We start from the raw sequence: 14,927 nt of genomic DNA on the forward strand, positions 1-14,927 counted from the left end.
ATTGACCAGTGTTCTTTGCTAAGTTTGCATAATGAAAAATGACGACCCAGGGCAATAGTAAGTTTGCAGACTAACTAGTTTGCCCACAACTGTCCTTTGCCAGCTTCTAAATCTGATTAGTGTATCAACCATAAAAGGCTCTTAAAAAAAGCTAATTGAGAATGATGGGCAGATAACATTTTCTTCATTTATTTATTAATTTGGAGTTATATAAAATGTAAAGGCAAAGAAATATTTTCAAAAGTTCCCAATGTTTTCTTTGTAGAGTAACTAAAATTCCACCACTACCTCACTATGGCCCCCGGTAGCGGATTGCTTAGTTTGACTGGCTGCATGACTGGTTTGCAATATAGAATGACACCAACTGCATGGGTTCAATTGTCACATCAGCTAAGGTTACCACAAAGGGCAATCCTTCTCAACCTGACCCCTCGCCTGAGGTGTGGTGTCGCTCATGCTAACCCACCAGTCAAGAGAGCAGCCTATGGTCCAGCAGACTATCACAACTTTACCTTTTCACTTTTACAGCCAGTCAGGATATACATTTATGCCTTATCTACAGCCATCTTCTAGTTCTATATAAAAATATAGTGTCATCAAAATATTCAGGAAACAGTGGCAGGTATGGAGAACACTAGGCAAATTTGCATTTAACAAATTCTATACATTCTTCATAAGATAGCAACAGCAGTTGCTTCAGATACAAATGAGAACACATTATGCATTCCTAAAAACACAATCAGAAGCAGACTAAAACACCTCACAGTAAGTGCTGTCAGCGAGAAAACAGTGTTAATAGTTTTGTAAAAACATCACTTCATGTAAACTGACAACACCTAAAGCCTGCAGTATGAATGCTCTTGTTGTAATTAATTAACATCACTAATCTCCAACAGTGATAATGAAAACTGCAGATGCTGGAGAATCCAAGATAACAAAGTGTGGAGCTGGATGAATACAGCAGGCCAAGCAGCATCTTAATGTCAGCTTTTGTGCTCCTAAGATGCTGCTTGGCCTGCTGTGTTCATCCAGCTCCACACGTTGTTATCTACTAATCTTCAACAATTCATTCTTGTGATAAATGCGCTAGGGTTTATGCTACAATTGCATAGAAAATAAATAGAGAGGAGGGATGGGGGCTGTGGGAAGTTGATAGATTATTTTGGATAGAGGTATTTCTGGAAGGAGGAAGACAACTTCTTCAAAGTGGGCATCTTTGGAATAGGTTTTGCACTAGGGTTTTAAGTCACTCAGAAATAACAAGAACTGCAGATGCTGGAGTCAGAGTCAATACAATGTGGAGCTGGAGTTATGCAGCCCCACCCTTCCTCCCTCTATTTTCCAGCTCCTTTCCACCTCCCCAGTCCTGATGAAGGGTCCCAACCCAAAACGTCGAATCTCTTGCTCCTCTGATGCTGCCTGGCCTGCTGCTTTCCTCCAGCTCCACACTGCATTGACTCTGACTCCAGCATCTGCAGTTCTTGTTATCTCCTAATGTTAAGTCTATCAAGGTAATGCTTGCCTTGACCTTTACAGAAAAAAATGAACAAAGTTTAATCCCTTACAGGAGTTAAAATGCAATATTTAATACTGTGCGTAAGCTAGTCTGTATTGCAGAATTAATGCTGTATTTTTTTCAGCTCATTAAGGCAAGGCTTGTGTTTTGGGAAATGGAAAGGTTCTGGCTTTAGTGACTGTGGCAAATTCCTCAAGCTTAACACAAGTTCTTATCAGTATCTCTCTTGCACCTTCTTAAGTCCCAACAACGTGCACTGAAACAGAAAGCAATACAGTGAGGAAGCATGACCCCTAGGAGCTTTAATCAAAACGGTTCATTTTTAGTTCAATGCCCCATTACAGAAACCTAAGTTGTTACTGCTAGACTTTTTTGTTATATCAACCACCAGATTCCCTATTAAAATGAGCAATTATATTAGTTAAGTAGATAAAACTGTTGTGATTGAAACAAAGTCAGCCAAATGGTCCTCTTAGAATGCCAGTTCACTGATTGGGGGTGTAAATCTAGTCCAGCGAACCCTGGCTAAAATATAAAAACAGGACTTCCCCGACACTCGGAGTTGGCTCTAAGGGAGCTGGATCAGTGCAAAAGACTGTCCACGTGTAAATAATGGATGACTTAATGATAGGATACCAGCCTGTGTGGAGTTATTTCAAAAGCAAATTCCATTTTGATGTGAAGAACATGGAGGCACAATACAAAATTATGGCTAAAATGGATGCTGGAATAGACAGATCTGGGTGCATGTCATTAAAATAGACAATAGGTGCTGGAGTGGGCCATTCGGCCCTTCGAGCCAGCACCACAAAAAAAAGTGGCAGAACAGGTTGAAAAGCAGTCAAGTAAGTGAACAGTATCTTCGACTTCACTATAAGGGTGTAGAACAAGCAGGCTATGTTGAACTTGTATAAGGCACTAGTTCAGCCTCACTGGAGTTTGCGACCTTTTCTCTGTCACACGTTAAGAAAAATATGAACGCATTTGAGGGAGTGAAGAAGTTGTTTACGAGAATGATTCCAGGGATGAAGAAATTCAGTTAAGAAAACACATTGGAGAAGGTGGGATTGCTTACTTTGGCGAAAGGAAGGCTGACTAGAGATCTGAGTATTAAATCATAAAGCACCCAAACAAAGTAAACAAAGAAAATGTTCCCATTTGTGACAGGAACGGGAGGGCAGAGATAAAACAACAAAAATTGTTTACATACACCAAGTCGTTAGCGCACCCCAGATCCTGTCTCAAAGCATGATGAAAGCAGGTTCAATCAAGGCATTCAAAGGGGGAATTAGACTGCTTTTTTTTGAAAAGGAACTATATGAGAGGATATCAGGAGAAAGCAGGAGAATGGCGCCAAGTAGGATGTTCAATTTATTAGCCAGCTCAGACACAAATGGGTCAAAATCACTCCTTCTAAACTGCAACTATTCAGTGACTGTGAAAGCCACTGATCAACAGCTATGATGATACAGATAGTGCTCCTAACATTTGAGTGGGAATTTTGCCTTCTGTATTATCCCTAAGTTTTCTTCCCTTTTCAAACAATAATTACCTCTATAGCACCTTGATAGTGATATTTTACATTTCAGTTAATCACCAATTCAGACCATTTGTTTTCAAACCAACTCTTTCGTGCTGTATTCATGTAATTTGTACAGACTGAACATAAAATCCACAATGCCTGCCTGAGACTGGAGAACTTCAAACTGGATTCAATCCGACAGCCTTGACACCTCCGCATTTCTCGAATTCTGGCCATTTAGGCATACCCAATTTTAATTCTTCATCACTGGCAATGATATCTTTAGCTGGTTAAACTTGAAGCTCTGGAATTTCCTCTCCCAGCCACTGCACTTGAAAATGCTCTTCAAAATCAACCTTGACCAAGGTTTAGGTCACCTGTCCTCAATGTTTCCCTGTATAGCTTGATTTGAGTTGTACTCAATGCTCCTATGAAGCACTTTAGGTTATTTTACTATAAAAAGATGTGTAAATTCGAGCTGCTGCAAGCATATGAGGAGTGTTTTATCTTACTCTGCCATCAGCCTTTTTCTAAAATTTAATCGTCTTGAAGTAATTAATATGGCCTTCAAGGTACACATGAAAGTTACAGTATTTGGTTCAGGATATGCTCCAGCACATGCACACAGCAAATGCAACACTGAATAGATGATACGGAATACATTTCTTTGTATTTTCCAAACTAGCTAGTTTGATATACATTCTTTCCATTTGGGCAGTTACATATAGTTACATACCTGACACCATAAAGATAAACAGATTTGAAAGAGGAAAATTAATTGGAATGAACAGGTAATTTTTTTAAACATTATTTTAAAACAAAAATTGTAACATTTAAATTGTAAATTTAACAACTGTGGAAATTTTATAACCAATTTTAAAAGTAGTTGTCTCATAAATTCTTTGTTATACACAAAACAAAACAATGGACTTTTCTAATTCAGCTGTAACGTACAATTGTCAGAGTAAAGGAAACCACAGCTTACTCCTATGCCTGTGTATTATAAACATACTCACGCTGAAAGTGAAAAGAGTCAGGGAAACCAAGTTTGATAGAATAAAAACGCAGGTAAAGGCATAAAGGAGAAATGAAGTTTTGTGGAACACTCACATTCCTGCAAAATTAATCGAAAGAAGAAAAGGCACATAAAAGTTTCCACTCTTCTTTCTCTCCTCTTGAAGGCAGCATATCACCCTTAAGCAAAGTTTGCACCTTTCCAATGTCTCTTCTAAATGGGCAGTCATCCTATGCCAAAACTGCTGTAGCAATGTCAGTGAATGGATGGATCATGTGGGGATGGAAAAGGATTGCAAGCCAAACTCAATCATGACCCCACCACTATCTGCACGTACACGCTTCCACTGAGACAGACGCTGAGGCCAACTGGAGCTACCCAATGCCAAATTGGGTCAGCACAGTTCAGCACCATATTATTTAATACAGTTATCCAATGATCCATTACAAAAGCTCCATATGCGCATTTTTTCAGGAAAACTGAATTCATCTGCGTTTTATAAACTTATGTCTAGAACAGCATCAGACAAACCAGCCAAGGTTCCTCATCATTAGTAAGGAAGTAAGGACGTTCGTAATTTCATGAAATGCATGGTTAAAATGACTAAAATAACCTTATTTCTATTTCAAAGAGTTACTTGAAAGCCTGGATAACAGCATAGGATTCAAAAGTGTATCAATACTCAATTTAAGCAAAGTATTCAAGTATGTTATTTGAATATTGGTCCAGCTACACTAACTTCATTAGCACTAAAGTTGTTTTAATTTAACCTAAATAATATTCTTTAATCCTGACTTCAGCATAGCATCCAACACCTCACGGTAGCAAATTCTTCTTTCTCTCTCAACTTCCGAGCTATCTTAGTTGGTCTTCAAGAATGAAAGTTAGTACTAAGTGATTGCTATTAAATTATAGCTATGTTTAAGTAGGAGAGCACGCATATGATACTGAACTTAATCAATAGAGAGGTCACTTCAACTTCATAAGTTAGCACAGATTTCAAATGCAAGTCCAATTGTGAAAGGACAATAATCTTTGTCTCACCCTTATTCTGGACAAGCCAGCCTCCCAGGTCAACATTAATACACCCCCCACCTATCTACAGATTTAAATGTCTGCCATCAAAATGAAATCCAATGTTTTCCAATTGGCTAAATGCAGTGAAAACAGTGGTGTCTCAACGAGACGCTAAAAGAATTGTTGATGGATGGAAACAAAAGTGTTCTGAGTCTTCTGAAATTAAAATTAAGTTTTGACACAGCTTTATACTGAATTTTCTACAATTGAAAACAGATGAAAACAGAGAACAATATTTTAACACCCTGCATGACAATCACTGTACCTTTAACAAGGGCACAACACAACGTCTCCATAACATTTGGACTTCCTGGATTGGTCAACTAGCCTAGTGCTTAGCCCATATACCTGCATTCTGTAACCTAAAGGTGAAACAATGGGTATAGTACATCCAGCATACTCATTACATAAATGATGCAGCACCTTTCATGATTTTTCAGATATCCCATATGCTTTAAAGCACAAGATGCTCTTTTTGAATTGTACCTACTGTTGTAGAAAATTCAGTAGCAAGTTGTGCACAGCAGGTACCAAAAACAGCAACAAGATGAAAGATTTAGTGAATAGTTGTATTAAGTCTTCTTTAAACAGGTGATAAACAGTGGCCAGAACAAATTTGTGAAATCTGTTATGCCTACCGAGAGAACAAACTTAACACCTCACCTGAAAGATTACATCGTCAACAGTACTGCATTCCTTCAGGAATACAGTGAATACATGATTTCTAGAAAACGTGCTCTTGAAGTGGAGTAGTTTAAACCTTAAAACTGTTAACCAAGGGTCAGTTGCTTCCATCTGAGTTATAAATCTTGTTCTAGATACAGGACAGACATTCCACTGCAAAAGTGAGGAGTACTGCACTGTCAGAAGTGTCTTCTTCCAAGTGAAATATCAAACCAAGGCCCAGTCTGTTTAAAGATAAAAGATCCCAAGGGATTATTTCAAACAAAAGGAAGGTACCTATTTATCCTGACATGTCTTTCATTCACCATCACACAGAACAGTTTATCTTGCCTTTATCACAGGTTTTTTTATGGAAACTTGCTATGCCCAAGCCATTTGCTGTGTTTCTTGCAATTCAACAATTCTGCAGTTCAAAAATACTTCACTGACTGCAACATGCTGTGGAGCTTCTGAAGTTATTACGCACCGTATGCGCACATCCAAAAACATCATTCTTCTGGCTCAAGATGTAATCCAAAGCTGATGATGCATTACGAAACAAATACCACATAAAGATTAGCCTCACATCACTCTTCTGGGTAGCTGTACGCTCAGCTGGGGTACTGCATTACATTTCTGAAACAACAGCCTTAGATAATTTTAATCAACATGCTCATACATTTTATTACATACCTCTGGAGTAGGTGGGACTTGAATCTGGGCCATCTTGTCCAGAAATAAGGACAATACCAATGCAGTGCAAGAGCCCTAACAATCGTTTATCATTGATTTTGTTTTCTTATATTTTGAGATCTAATAATATAACAAAAAGTGCGAATTTAATGGGATTGTGATGCTAGCTCCTGGGACAGATTTGATTAAAGTTCCATATTGCAAATCCAAATATAGATTCCAACCCTCGATGAAATCTGTGAGAAGTACCGAGACGCTGAGGTGCAGATGGCCTGTAACCAAACTGCAACAGTCACCATATTCATATACAATAAACAATAACCAAACCTACGACCTTTACTGCTTAGCACAAAGGCTGCAAAACCTGCAAGTTTCCCTCCAAGACACACACCATGCTGACTTTGAAATAAATCATTTTTCTTTCATTACTACTGGGTCGATGTTCAGGACTCACTTCCTTACAGTATGTACCTAACCAACATTGACTGCTGCAGTTTTAAGAAAGCTGGAACATGCACATCCCTTGAATAAGAAAGTATTAGAATAACAGAAAACTTTCCACAGCAATGGAATGATATCCAGAAAATAAGTCCACACTTTCAGGAAAAATTAAGATACATTTAAAATCTCAAGAAAAATATAATTAATTTGCATTATTCAAATTAAAAATGAGTTTTGGAGAAAGAGTTTGTAAATGTATTTATAGTTGGAGTAGTCATTGATTTTCAGTCTTGAACAAAGCCCAAGGAGTTTGGCGAAGCGGACTACATCGTAGACTGAAAGGGACACTTCATGTCCAGCCTCAAATTGGAGTCTCTTTTAAAGCTAAATAATTCAACTACAAAACATTAAAAAACCCAACCCCAATCCTGAGGATTAATTTTTTAGGTTATGATAATATTTTCCATTTTGACACATACACAGTAATTCCTAAATTATTTTAATAATGAACCTGAACATTTTTGACAAAATTAGAGTTTACTATAATATATCCAAGAGATGTCACTCTTCAGGTTAACTACAATATTACACACCAAATTGTAATGCATTAAATCAATTCTGGATAATTTAGAGATCAAATGGTTATTATAAATTTATAGACTATATGGGACATATGCTGTGGAAACAGCAAATAATTTTTACCAAGAATTCTGTTGTAAGCTGGTGATTGCTGTCACTCTCACTGATACAATGAGGTGCAACTGGAATAACGTACAACAGAAAGGCCTGACTTGACTCCACAGTCGCAGATTGCAGAAGCATACAAATTATTCCAAGAGAATTATAACACAAGGTGTAATAGATCATCAGACCAACATCATTTGCACAAAATTACAGATCTCTTGGCACTAGCCAGCATCGAACACATCTAGATTATTCTCTGCAGGCACGATTGAAAAGGATTTCTACCGTTTACTGTACAGTTGAAGTAAGTACCAAAGTTACTTATTCCAATTTTGGCGCCCAAAGAAATCCTTAGTACATCTGGGATCCAACTCAAAGTCTGTTGTGCTTATGAACATCAGGCCTCTTTGAAAGAGTCAAAACAAATCCATCCAGAAAACCAAAAAAAAACTATCAGGAGCACAAGCTGGGCTGAGATGGCTCCATTGTAAAGTGAGAGGATACATTTTATGCTTCCTGCAGCCAGGGTGCTGACAGTTTAAATTAAAACAAAAAATTCTAAAGACTTGCAAGGCTTCTGTCTTTAGAACTGGAAATTTCTAAAGATTTTCTACGGAATTATCCATTCACAACAGGAAGAACAAAACATCCTCTATTAAACTAATGCTTTAATTTACATTTAAGATTCACAACTGCTTAGCAGACTGGCAGACAATTTTCTTTTAAATTAGGGGCCTTCACCACCAATCTCTTGAACCTTCTGGATATGAGGGGGTGGGGAAGTGGAGGTTACCATTTCATTCTTTTCATAAGAGAAAATGAAAAATGAGCCAAAGCAAAGCTTGTCCACTGCTGGTACCACCTTGGTTAAATGCAGCAACAGAGGGAAAAAACCCTTTACTACCATGGCAGGTAACACATACAACAGTACAATAAGTTACAAGAGGCAGTCCACTTATAATAGGCTTCAAGTATGCAACACTGCATTTGTATTTCTTTGGAACTCTAATGAAGAGGTTTTTTTTCCCCCCCCGAGAGAGGATGGAAATGGAAATCCATTACCACATACAGATTGCAACCAGATAAATCCCATCAGGATTTTGGAAGGATACTGAATCTCAGCAGCATCTTGAAATTTCTTTTGAATTGTAATTACCCAACACCACAGATCTTGGTTAAGTGCCAGATATTCAGTATTTACAGTCAGTAATAATGCTCACCTCATGTGCTTAGTACAAGTATTCATAGCTAGGCTTTTAGAGAGGCAGAAAGTGTTCTACATCTCGGCCAAACCTTCTCCAGTTGGATTGTGGGCTGGCATCCTTGCAATCTTAGTAGACTTAGCTTTTCTAACTAAAGAAGAGCATTTGAAAGATGTAAATAACACCTGGGAGACTTTGTACACTCTGAAGAAGGCCTCTCTGTGCAACAATAGTCTATAGTGTCATTTCACTTTAAAGTGCTGCAGTAGTTTGCTCCAGTTCTTTCACTGTTTGAGGAGATCTTTAAGTACAGCCCCGGCACTAGAATCTGGAGACACTGGTAAAGGTGTAAACGTAGGAAGAGCATTGGAGATTGGTTTCATGAGGAGATGGGGTGCCGCAACACCACTGGAGGCTGTTGATGTGATGAGGGGGATAGCAGCAGATCGTGGAGCCAAGAAAGGATTTGAGTCAGATTTTTTCACTGGACCCTCTGCCGATATACCTGCAAATAAAATACAGCATTATTCGGGGTAATGATTACATCATCAATGAAATCAGATAATGAATGCAGAAATGATTTGTACTGCATATCTAGCTGGTGTTCAATAACTGAGGCTTCAGGAATAAGAGCATTATTCTTTAAAGTGACTTTTGCAAATAGTAAAGCAACTGCAACATTATCTGGGTTCCAAAGTATTAAAAATCAAGCTATTGCTACTGCAAGTCAGACAGTAAAATAAAGCAGATGGCACTCAATAGTAGAGAACTTCATTAGTAGAATCCCCTGGGGATTGTTTTGAAATTGTGTGTTTGGGAACTAAACTCAAGATAAATATCAGCTGTTCATCAGCTGGCATCATATAAACACAAAATAAAAACAAACTTGATTCACTTGCCACATTGTGGAGGATACAATACTAATTTTGCTTAGGAATACACAACAAATAATTTTCTTATATCAGATAGGAGTTTGGCTGCTTACTTAGCTGGGGAGCCAATGCAGTGATGTCAACAGTGCGGGTTCAATACCCACACTGACTGTGGTTACCATGAATGACTCTTTCTCAAGCTCTCCCATGGCTTGAACTATGATGACTCTCATGTCAAACCATATCAATAAATGATTGGTGGGATTGTGGCAGGGGGTGCTAAAGAAAGAATATTAAATTATCACAGTACTTTTTGATGTAATCGAGCTACAGATCCTTACAAGATTAATGGAGAAACTGAAAAATTCTCTTTTTAGTGAATACTGATGCTTTATATTTTGCTTTTTCATTAGCCTTACTAACCTAAATGACTAGTTTTACGTTAGTTATCAATCTATACTGCTCTTTTATTAGTAATGCAGAAGAAATATACAACTTAACACTATAATGCCTGTACCTGCAGTATGGCTGGAATAACTGCTGGATGGCTGGCTGCTTCCAGATGTGGCTCCGACTGGGTGCATGTCGTAAACTGGCAGTTTTGGAGGTGGAAGGGAAGGTCGAGATTCTACTTCCAGGAACTTAACAAACATTTCTGAGAAAGACTGCAGAGGAAAATGCAGTAGTGGATTATATGTAATGCTGCAACAATATGAATATCCAAAAAAAGCACACCATGCTGATCTAATTGAATTCTTTTATTTTTAACCTTTGATCCAGAACAGAGGACTGTGCATCAGAATCATAAAGATCATAAATTTTTATACAGCAGGCAGCTATTTGATGCACCATGCTTATACATTAGGTCCATATCACATCTACTGTATTCCCATTTTCCTCTGTGCCTGTATTGCTGAATATTTTTTTTCATACATTAACTTAATCACTTCCTAAACTTCAAGACAGACTTGGATGCCTAAACGGCAACAAAGAGGATGAAATATAATTGCATTATACTGATGGTAAAGAGTTTCAGGATGTTATACGTTTCCTTTCTTAGCATCATTAAGTAATATTCTATCCATCTTACTTTTGCCTTACTGACTCAAATTTCTGTCCGATATCCACATCTCTCTCCTCTTTAAAAACTTTCAAAATTAATCGTTTTGACCAGACTCTTCAATGCCTCTCCTATTTATCTCAATTATGGTTCAGCACAATTCTTTTAGCCCTTTCTCCATTGACAATAAAGACTTTACTTATCGTATGTTAGAAACTTTTTCGCAAATCACTGTAGTAGCTCATTCCAAAGTGGGACAAATCCTAGTTTAAATAATTTCAAAAGAGATAAGGCAAGTTTATAGGATTATTTTCTGAATTTTCCAGAGCAATGGATTGTGGTGGTGGTGGTGGTATGGAGGAGTAGGGGTACGAGTACGTGCAGGGATAAACAAAAGGGTGAAACACTGCATAAAAACAAAGAAATAGCAATAGCAAAAAAAACAGAATCAGGGTTCATTCAGTTCTAAATGATCTAAGATGGGCTTTTTATGAAAAACCTATCCACTTATCTTGAAGATGCAACTGCAAGACTTTACAGCTAAATTACTACCTGTGCCACCAGCCATAACTGCCCATCTTGGAGAATTCGAAGTTCACCAAAATAAATCAGTGAATTTGGGTGTCACACATAAGCAAGGTTAAACTGTTCAGAAGGGAAAATTTACAGAACTTGGATATGTGGATATATAAAACTAGTATTATGAAAAGTGAAACAACTTGCATTCATGAGCACTTTCACAGCCAATGAAATACTTATGAAGCCCAGTCAGTGTAGGAAAACAGGCTCCTAACTTGCATTCAGGAAAGTAATAAAATTTTTACAGCAATATTTACTGAGATAAAATATTGGTCAGGACAATGGGGAGAAATTCCCTGATGCAATTGTCAAAGTGCCCTAAGATCTTTCATCATTCATCTGAGGGGGGTCAGAGGGTGTCAAGCCACTCTTGCCTCTAAATCAGGAACTCGTAGGTTTAAGTCCAACTCCAGACACTTCAGCACAAAACGAGGTTAAACTAACTAACTTAACTGAATTGGGGACCTTCAATATTGCTGTAAAGTTTCTTTATTTCTCAATGAAGTTTTAACCTCGTTTTGTGCTGAAGTGTCTGGAGTTGGAATTAAACCTACAAGTTTCTAATTTAGACGCAAGCGTGGCTTGACATCTGTTCATTTTAGTGCAATCAGAAAATAACGGATTGCACAGACATGGAATAACTTTTTAAATCGTTTCCATGCATCAACTGACCGATGCGTTTTGATAAATAATATACCATGAAATCTTACACGTACAAACTTTTAGACAAAATAGCCCGTGGATTTCCAGAGCATTCAGTACAAAGAACAATTTTCATATGAAAACCAGTACAGGGAGGACTTTATTCGAAGAGTTCAGGTGACCATTAAAAAGTCTTAACCGTGTCAATTTCTTCAATCTTGCTGCATAATTGAAGATTACAATCACGAAAACCATTCCTGTGAACCATGTCTGACATTTCCTAAAGTGTGATGCCAGAATTGGATATTTCAGATGAGGCTTAGTTAATCTCGAGGATACTCTGGCTTTCATACTAAGCATTTAAAGTTGCAGGAGAACAAACAAAAAGAGAACTTACACTGTTGAAACCCGAGAGCTGGTTTGGCCTCTGTGGCGTACTTGGGAAACTTTGTGTTCCACTACTTCGGCTACCACCAAGCCAACTAGTGACCCATCCAGTAACACTACGATGCTCACTATCCAAGAGCTAGTGAAAACATAGCACACAAGTTACACCTTTAAATATGAAAGCAATTCAAATTAACATAAAATACAAATACAAAAGGACCATATTGGCATTTGAAAGGAATAAGCTCTCTTATTTTCAAAAGCAAGTATTAAACAATGTAAGAATAAATTACAGCTTGCGCATTGGTTATGCAAAACAAGTGAGGATATGTTAAATGTGGATGCCTCCAAAATGGAGTGCAGCAGACAGATAGATCTTGATCTGAAGCAGAATATGGGAATAGTTATGTTGCTTCAAGACATTGGATAAGATCATCATGGCTTAATTTAACAATGATGTGAATAATGCGTTTTCCGATACACTGTAATGAGAATTGAACTGTATACTGGATAATGCAATAATTGGGATAATTTTAAAGGTACAGGAACTTGGATAGATGGAGAAATTCAGTAGTAAATGTGAAATATAGGCTGCATGTGTGACCGGAGCTCCTGTCAGAATAGGATAGTACCTCAGAATAGAACTGGTAATAATAACTGCAAGTTGTGAGTGACATCAACACTTAATGACTAATAATAAATCGACCAATTGTTTTTATAGGCAATGGTCAGAACCAATAAACAGCCAGAGGGGGCCAGGAAACGACAACACCGCTTCAAAGTTCCAAGACAGGAGTACAAAATATCAATATATTAGTTGTGCTCAATATAACCTAAATTTACCCAGTAGGCAAGAAATCCAGAATCAAAATTATTGAGCTGAGTCAAATGACCAGACTTTGGGGTAACAAGAAGTTGGAACAAAAACAGAAATTGCTAGAAAAACTCAGTATGTCTGGCAGGAACTATAGAGAGAAATCAGAGTTAATGTTTCAGGTCCAGTGACTCTTCCTCAGAACTGATGGTAGTTAGGAAAATGTTGGCTTATGCCCAAAATAGGAGGAGGAGAGGGTAGTTTATAAACTATTTAACAAAATACACAGCAAGAGCAGGATCTAATATGAGATAATAAAATGTGAGGCTGGATGAACACAGCAGGCCAAGCAGCATCTCAGGAGCACAAAAGCTGACGTTTCGGGCCTAGACCCTTCATCAGAGAGGGGGATGGGGAGAGGGAACTGGAATAAATAGGGAGAGAGGGGGAGGCGGACCAAAGATGGAGAGAAAAGAAAATAGGTGGAGAGAGTATAGGTGGGGAGGTAGGGAGGGGATAGGTCAGCCCAGGGAAGACGGACAGGTCAAGGAGGTGGGATGAGGTTAGTAGGTAGATGGGGGTGCGGCTTGGGGTGGGAGGAAGGGATGGGTGAGAGGAAGAACCGGTTAGGGAGGCAGAGACAGGTTGGACTGGTTTTGGGATGCAGTGGGTGGGGGGGAAGAGCTGGGCTGGTTGTGTGGTGCAGTGGGGGGAGGGGACGAACTGGGCTGGTTTAGGGATGCAGTAGGGGAAGGGGAGATTTTGAAACTGGTGAAGTCCACATTGATACCATTAGGCTGCAGGGTTCCCAGGCGGAATATGAGTTGCTGTTCCTGCAACCTTCGGGTGGCATCATTGTGGCAGTGCAGGAGGCCCATGACGGACATGTCATCTAGAGAATGAGAGGGGGAATGGAAATGGTTTGCGACTGGGAGGTGCAGTTGTTTGTTGCGAACTGAGCAGAGGTGTTCTGCAAAGCGGTCCCCAAGCCTCCGCTTGGTTTCCCCAATGTAGAGGAGGCCACACCGGGTACAGTGGATGCAGTATACCACATTGGCAGATGTGCAGGTGAATCTCTGCTTAATGTGGAATGTTATCTTGGGGCCTGGGATAGGGGTGAGGGAGGAGGTGTGGGGGCAAGTGTAGCATTTCCTGCAGTTGCATGGGAAGGTGCTGGGTGTGGTGGGGTTGGAGGGCAGTGTGGAGTGAACAAGGGAGTCACGGAGAGAGTGGTCTCTCCGGAAAGCAGACAGGGGTGGGGATGGAAAAATGTCTTGGGTGGTGGGGTCGGATTGTAAATGGCGGAAGTGTCGGAGGATGATGCGTTGTATCCGGAGGTTGGTAGGGTGGTGTGTGAGAACGAGGGGGATCCTCTTTGGGCGGTTGTAGGGCGGGCGGGGTGTGAGGGATGTGTTGCGGGAAATACGGGAGACGCGGTCAACGGCGTTCTCGATCACTGTGTGGGGAAAGTTGCGGTCCTTAAAGAACTTGGACATCTGGGATGTGCGGGAGTGGAATGTCTTGTCGTGGGAGCAGATGCGGCGGAGGCGGAGGAATTGGGAATAGGGGATGGAATTTTTGCAGGATGTTGGGTGGGAGGAGGTGTATTCTAGGTAGCTGTGGGAGTCGGTGGGCTTGAAATGGACATCAGTTACAAGCTGGTTGCCTGAGATGGAGACTGAGAGGTCCAGGAAGGTGAGGGATGTGCTGGAGAAGGGCCAGGTGAACTGAAGGTTGGGGTGGAAGGTGTTGGTGAAGTG

The 14,927-nt window shown here is 39.4% G+C and overlaps 1 protein-coding gene across 3 annotated transcripts in view; it reads right to left on the bottom strand.

The window, feature by feature from the left end:
• Positions 1 to 14,927, bottom strand: part of trip11 (thyroid hormone receptor interactor 11) — a 117,612-nt gene that overhangs the window by 3,624 nt on the left and 99,061 nt on the right. For 2 of the 3 annotated variants that reach the window (XR_009446224.1, XR_009446225.1), the window contains exons 19-21: positions 12,364 to 12,492; positions 10,203 to 10,350; positions 8,832 to 9,318 (exon numbers count right to left, since the gene is read on the bottom strand). Coding sequence is in view for 1 of the 3 variants with exons in the window: in XM_059649045.1 (XP_059505028.1) it covers positions 9,098 to 9,318; positions 10,203 to 10,350; positions 12,364 to 12,492 (498 nt within the window). In the remaining 2 variants the exon portion in view is untranslated. Of the gene's footprint in view, positions 1 to 988; positions 9,319 to 10,202; positions 10,351 to 12,363; positions 12,493 to 14,927 lie in introns of those variants that run through there. The other variant, XM_059649045.1, reaches the window with a different exon arrangement.

This window comes from Stegostoma tigrinum, chromosome 10 (assembly GCF_030684315.1).
Source record: "Stegostoma tigrinum isolate sSteTig4 chromosome 10, sSteTig4.hap1, whole genome shotgun sequence".
In the NCBI taxonomy this organism is placed as follows: Eukaryota; Metazoa; Chordata; class Chondrichthyes; order Orectolobiformes; family Stegostomatidae; genus Stegostoma; species Stegostoma tigrinum.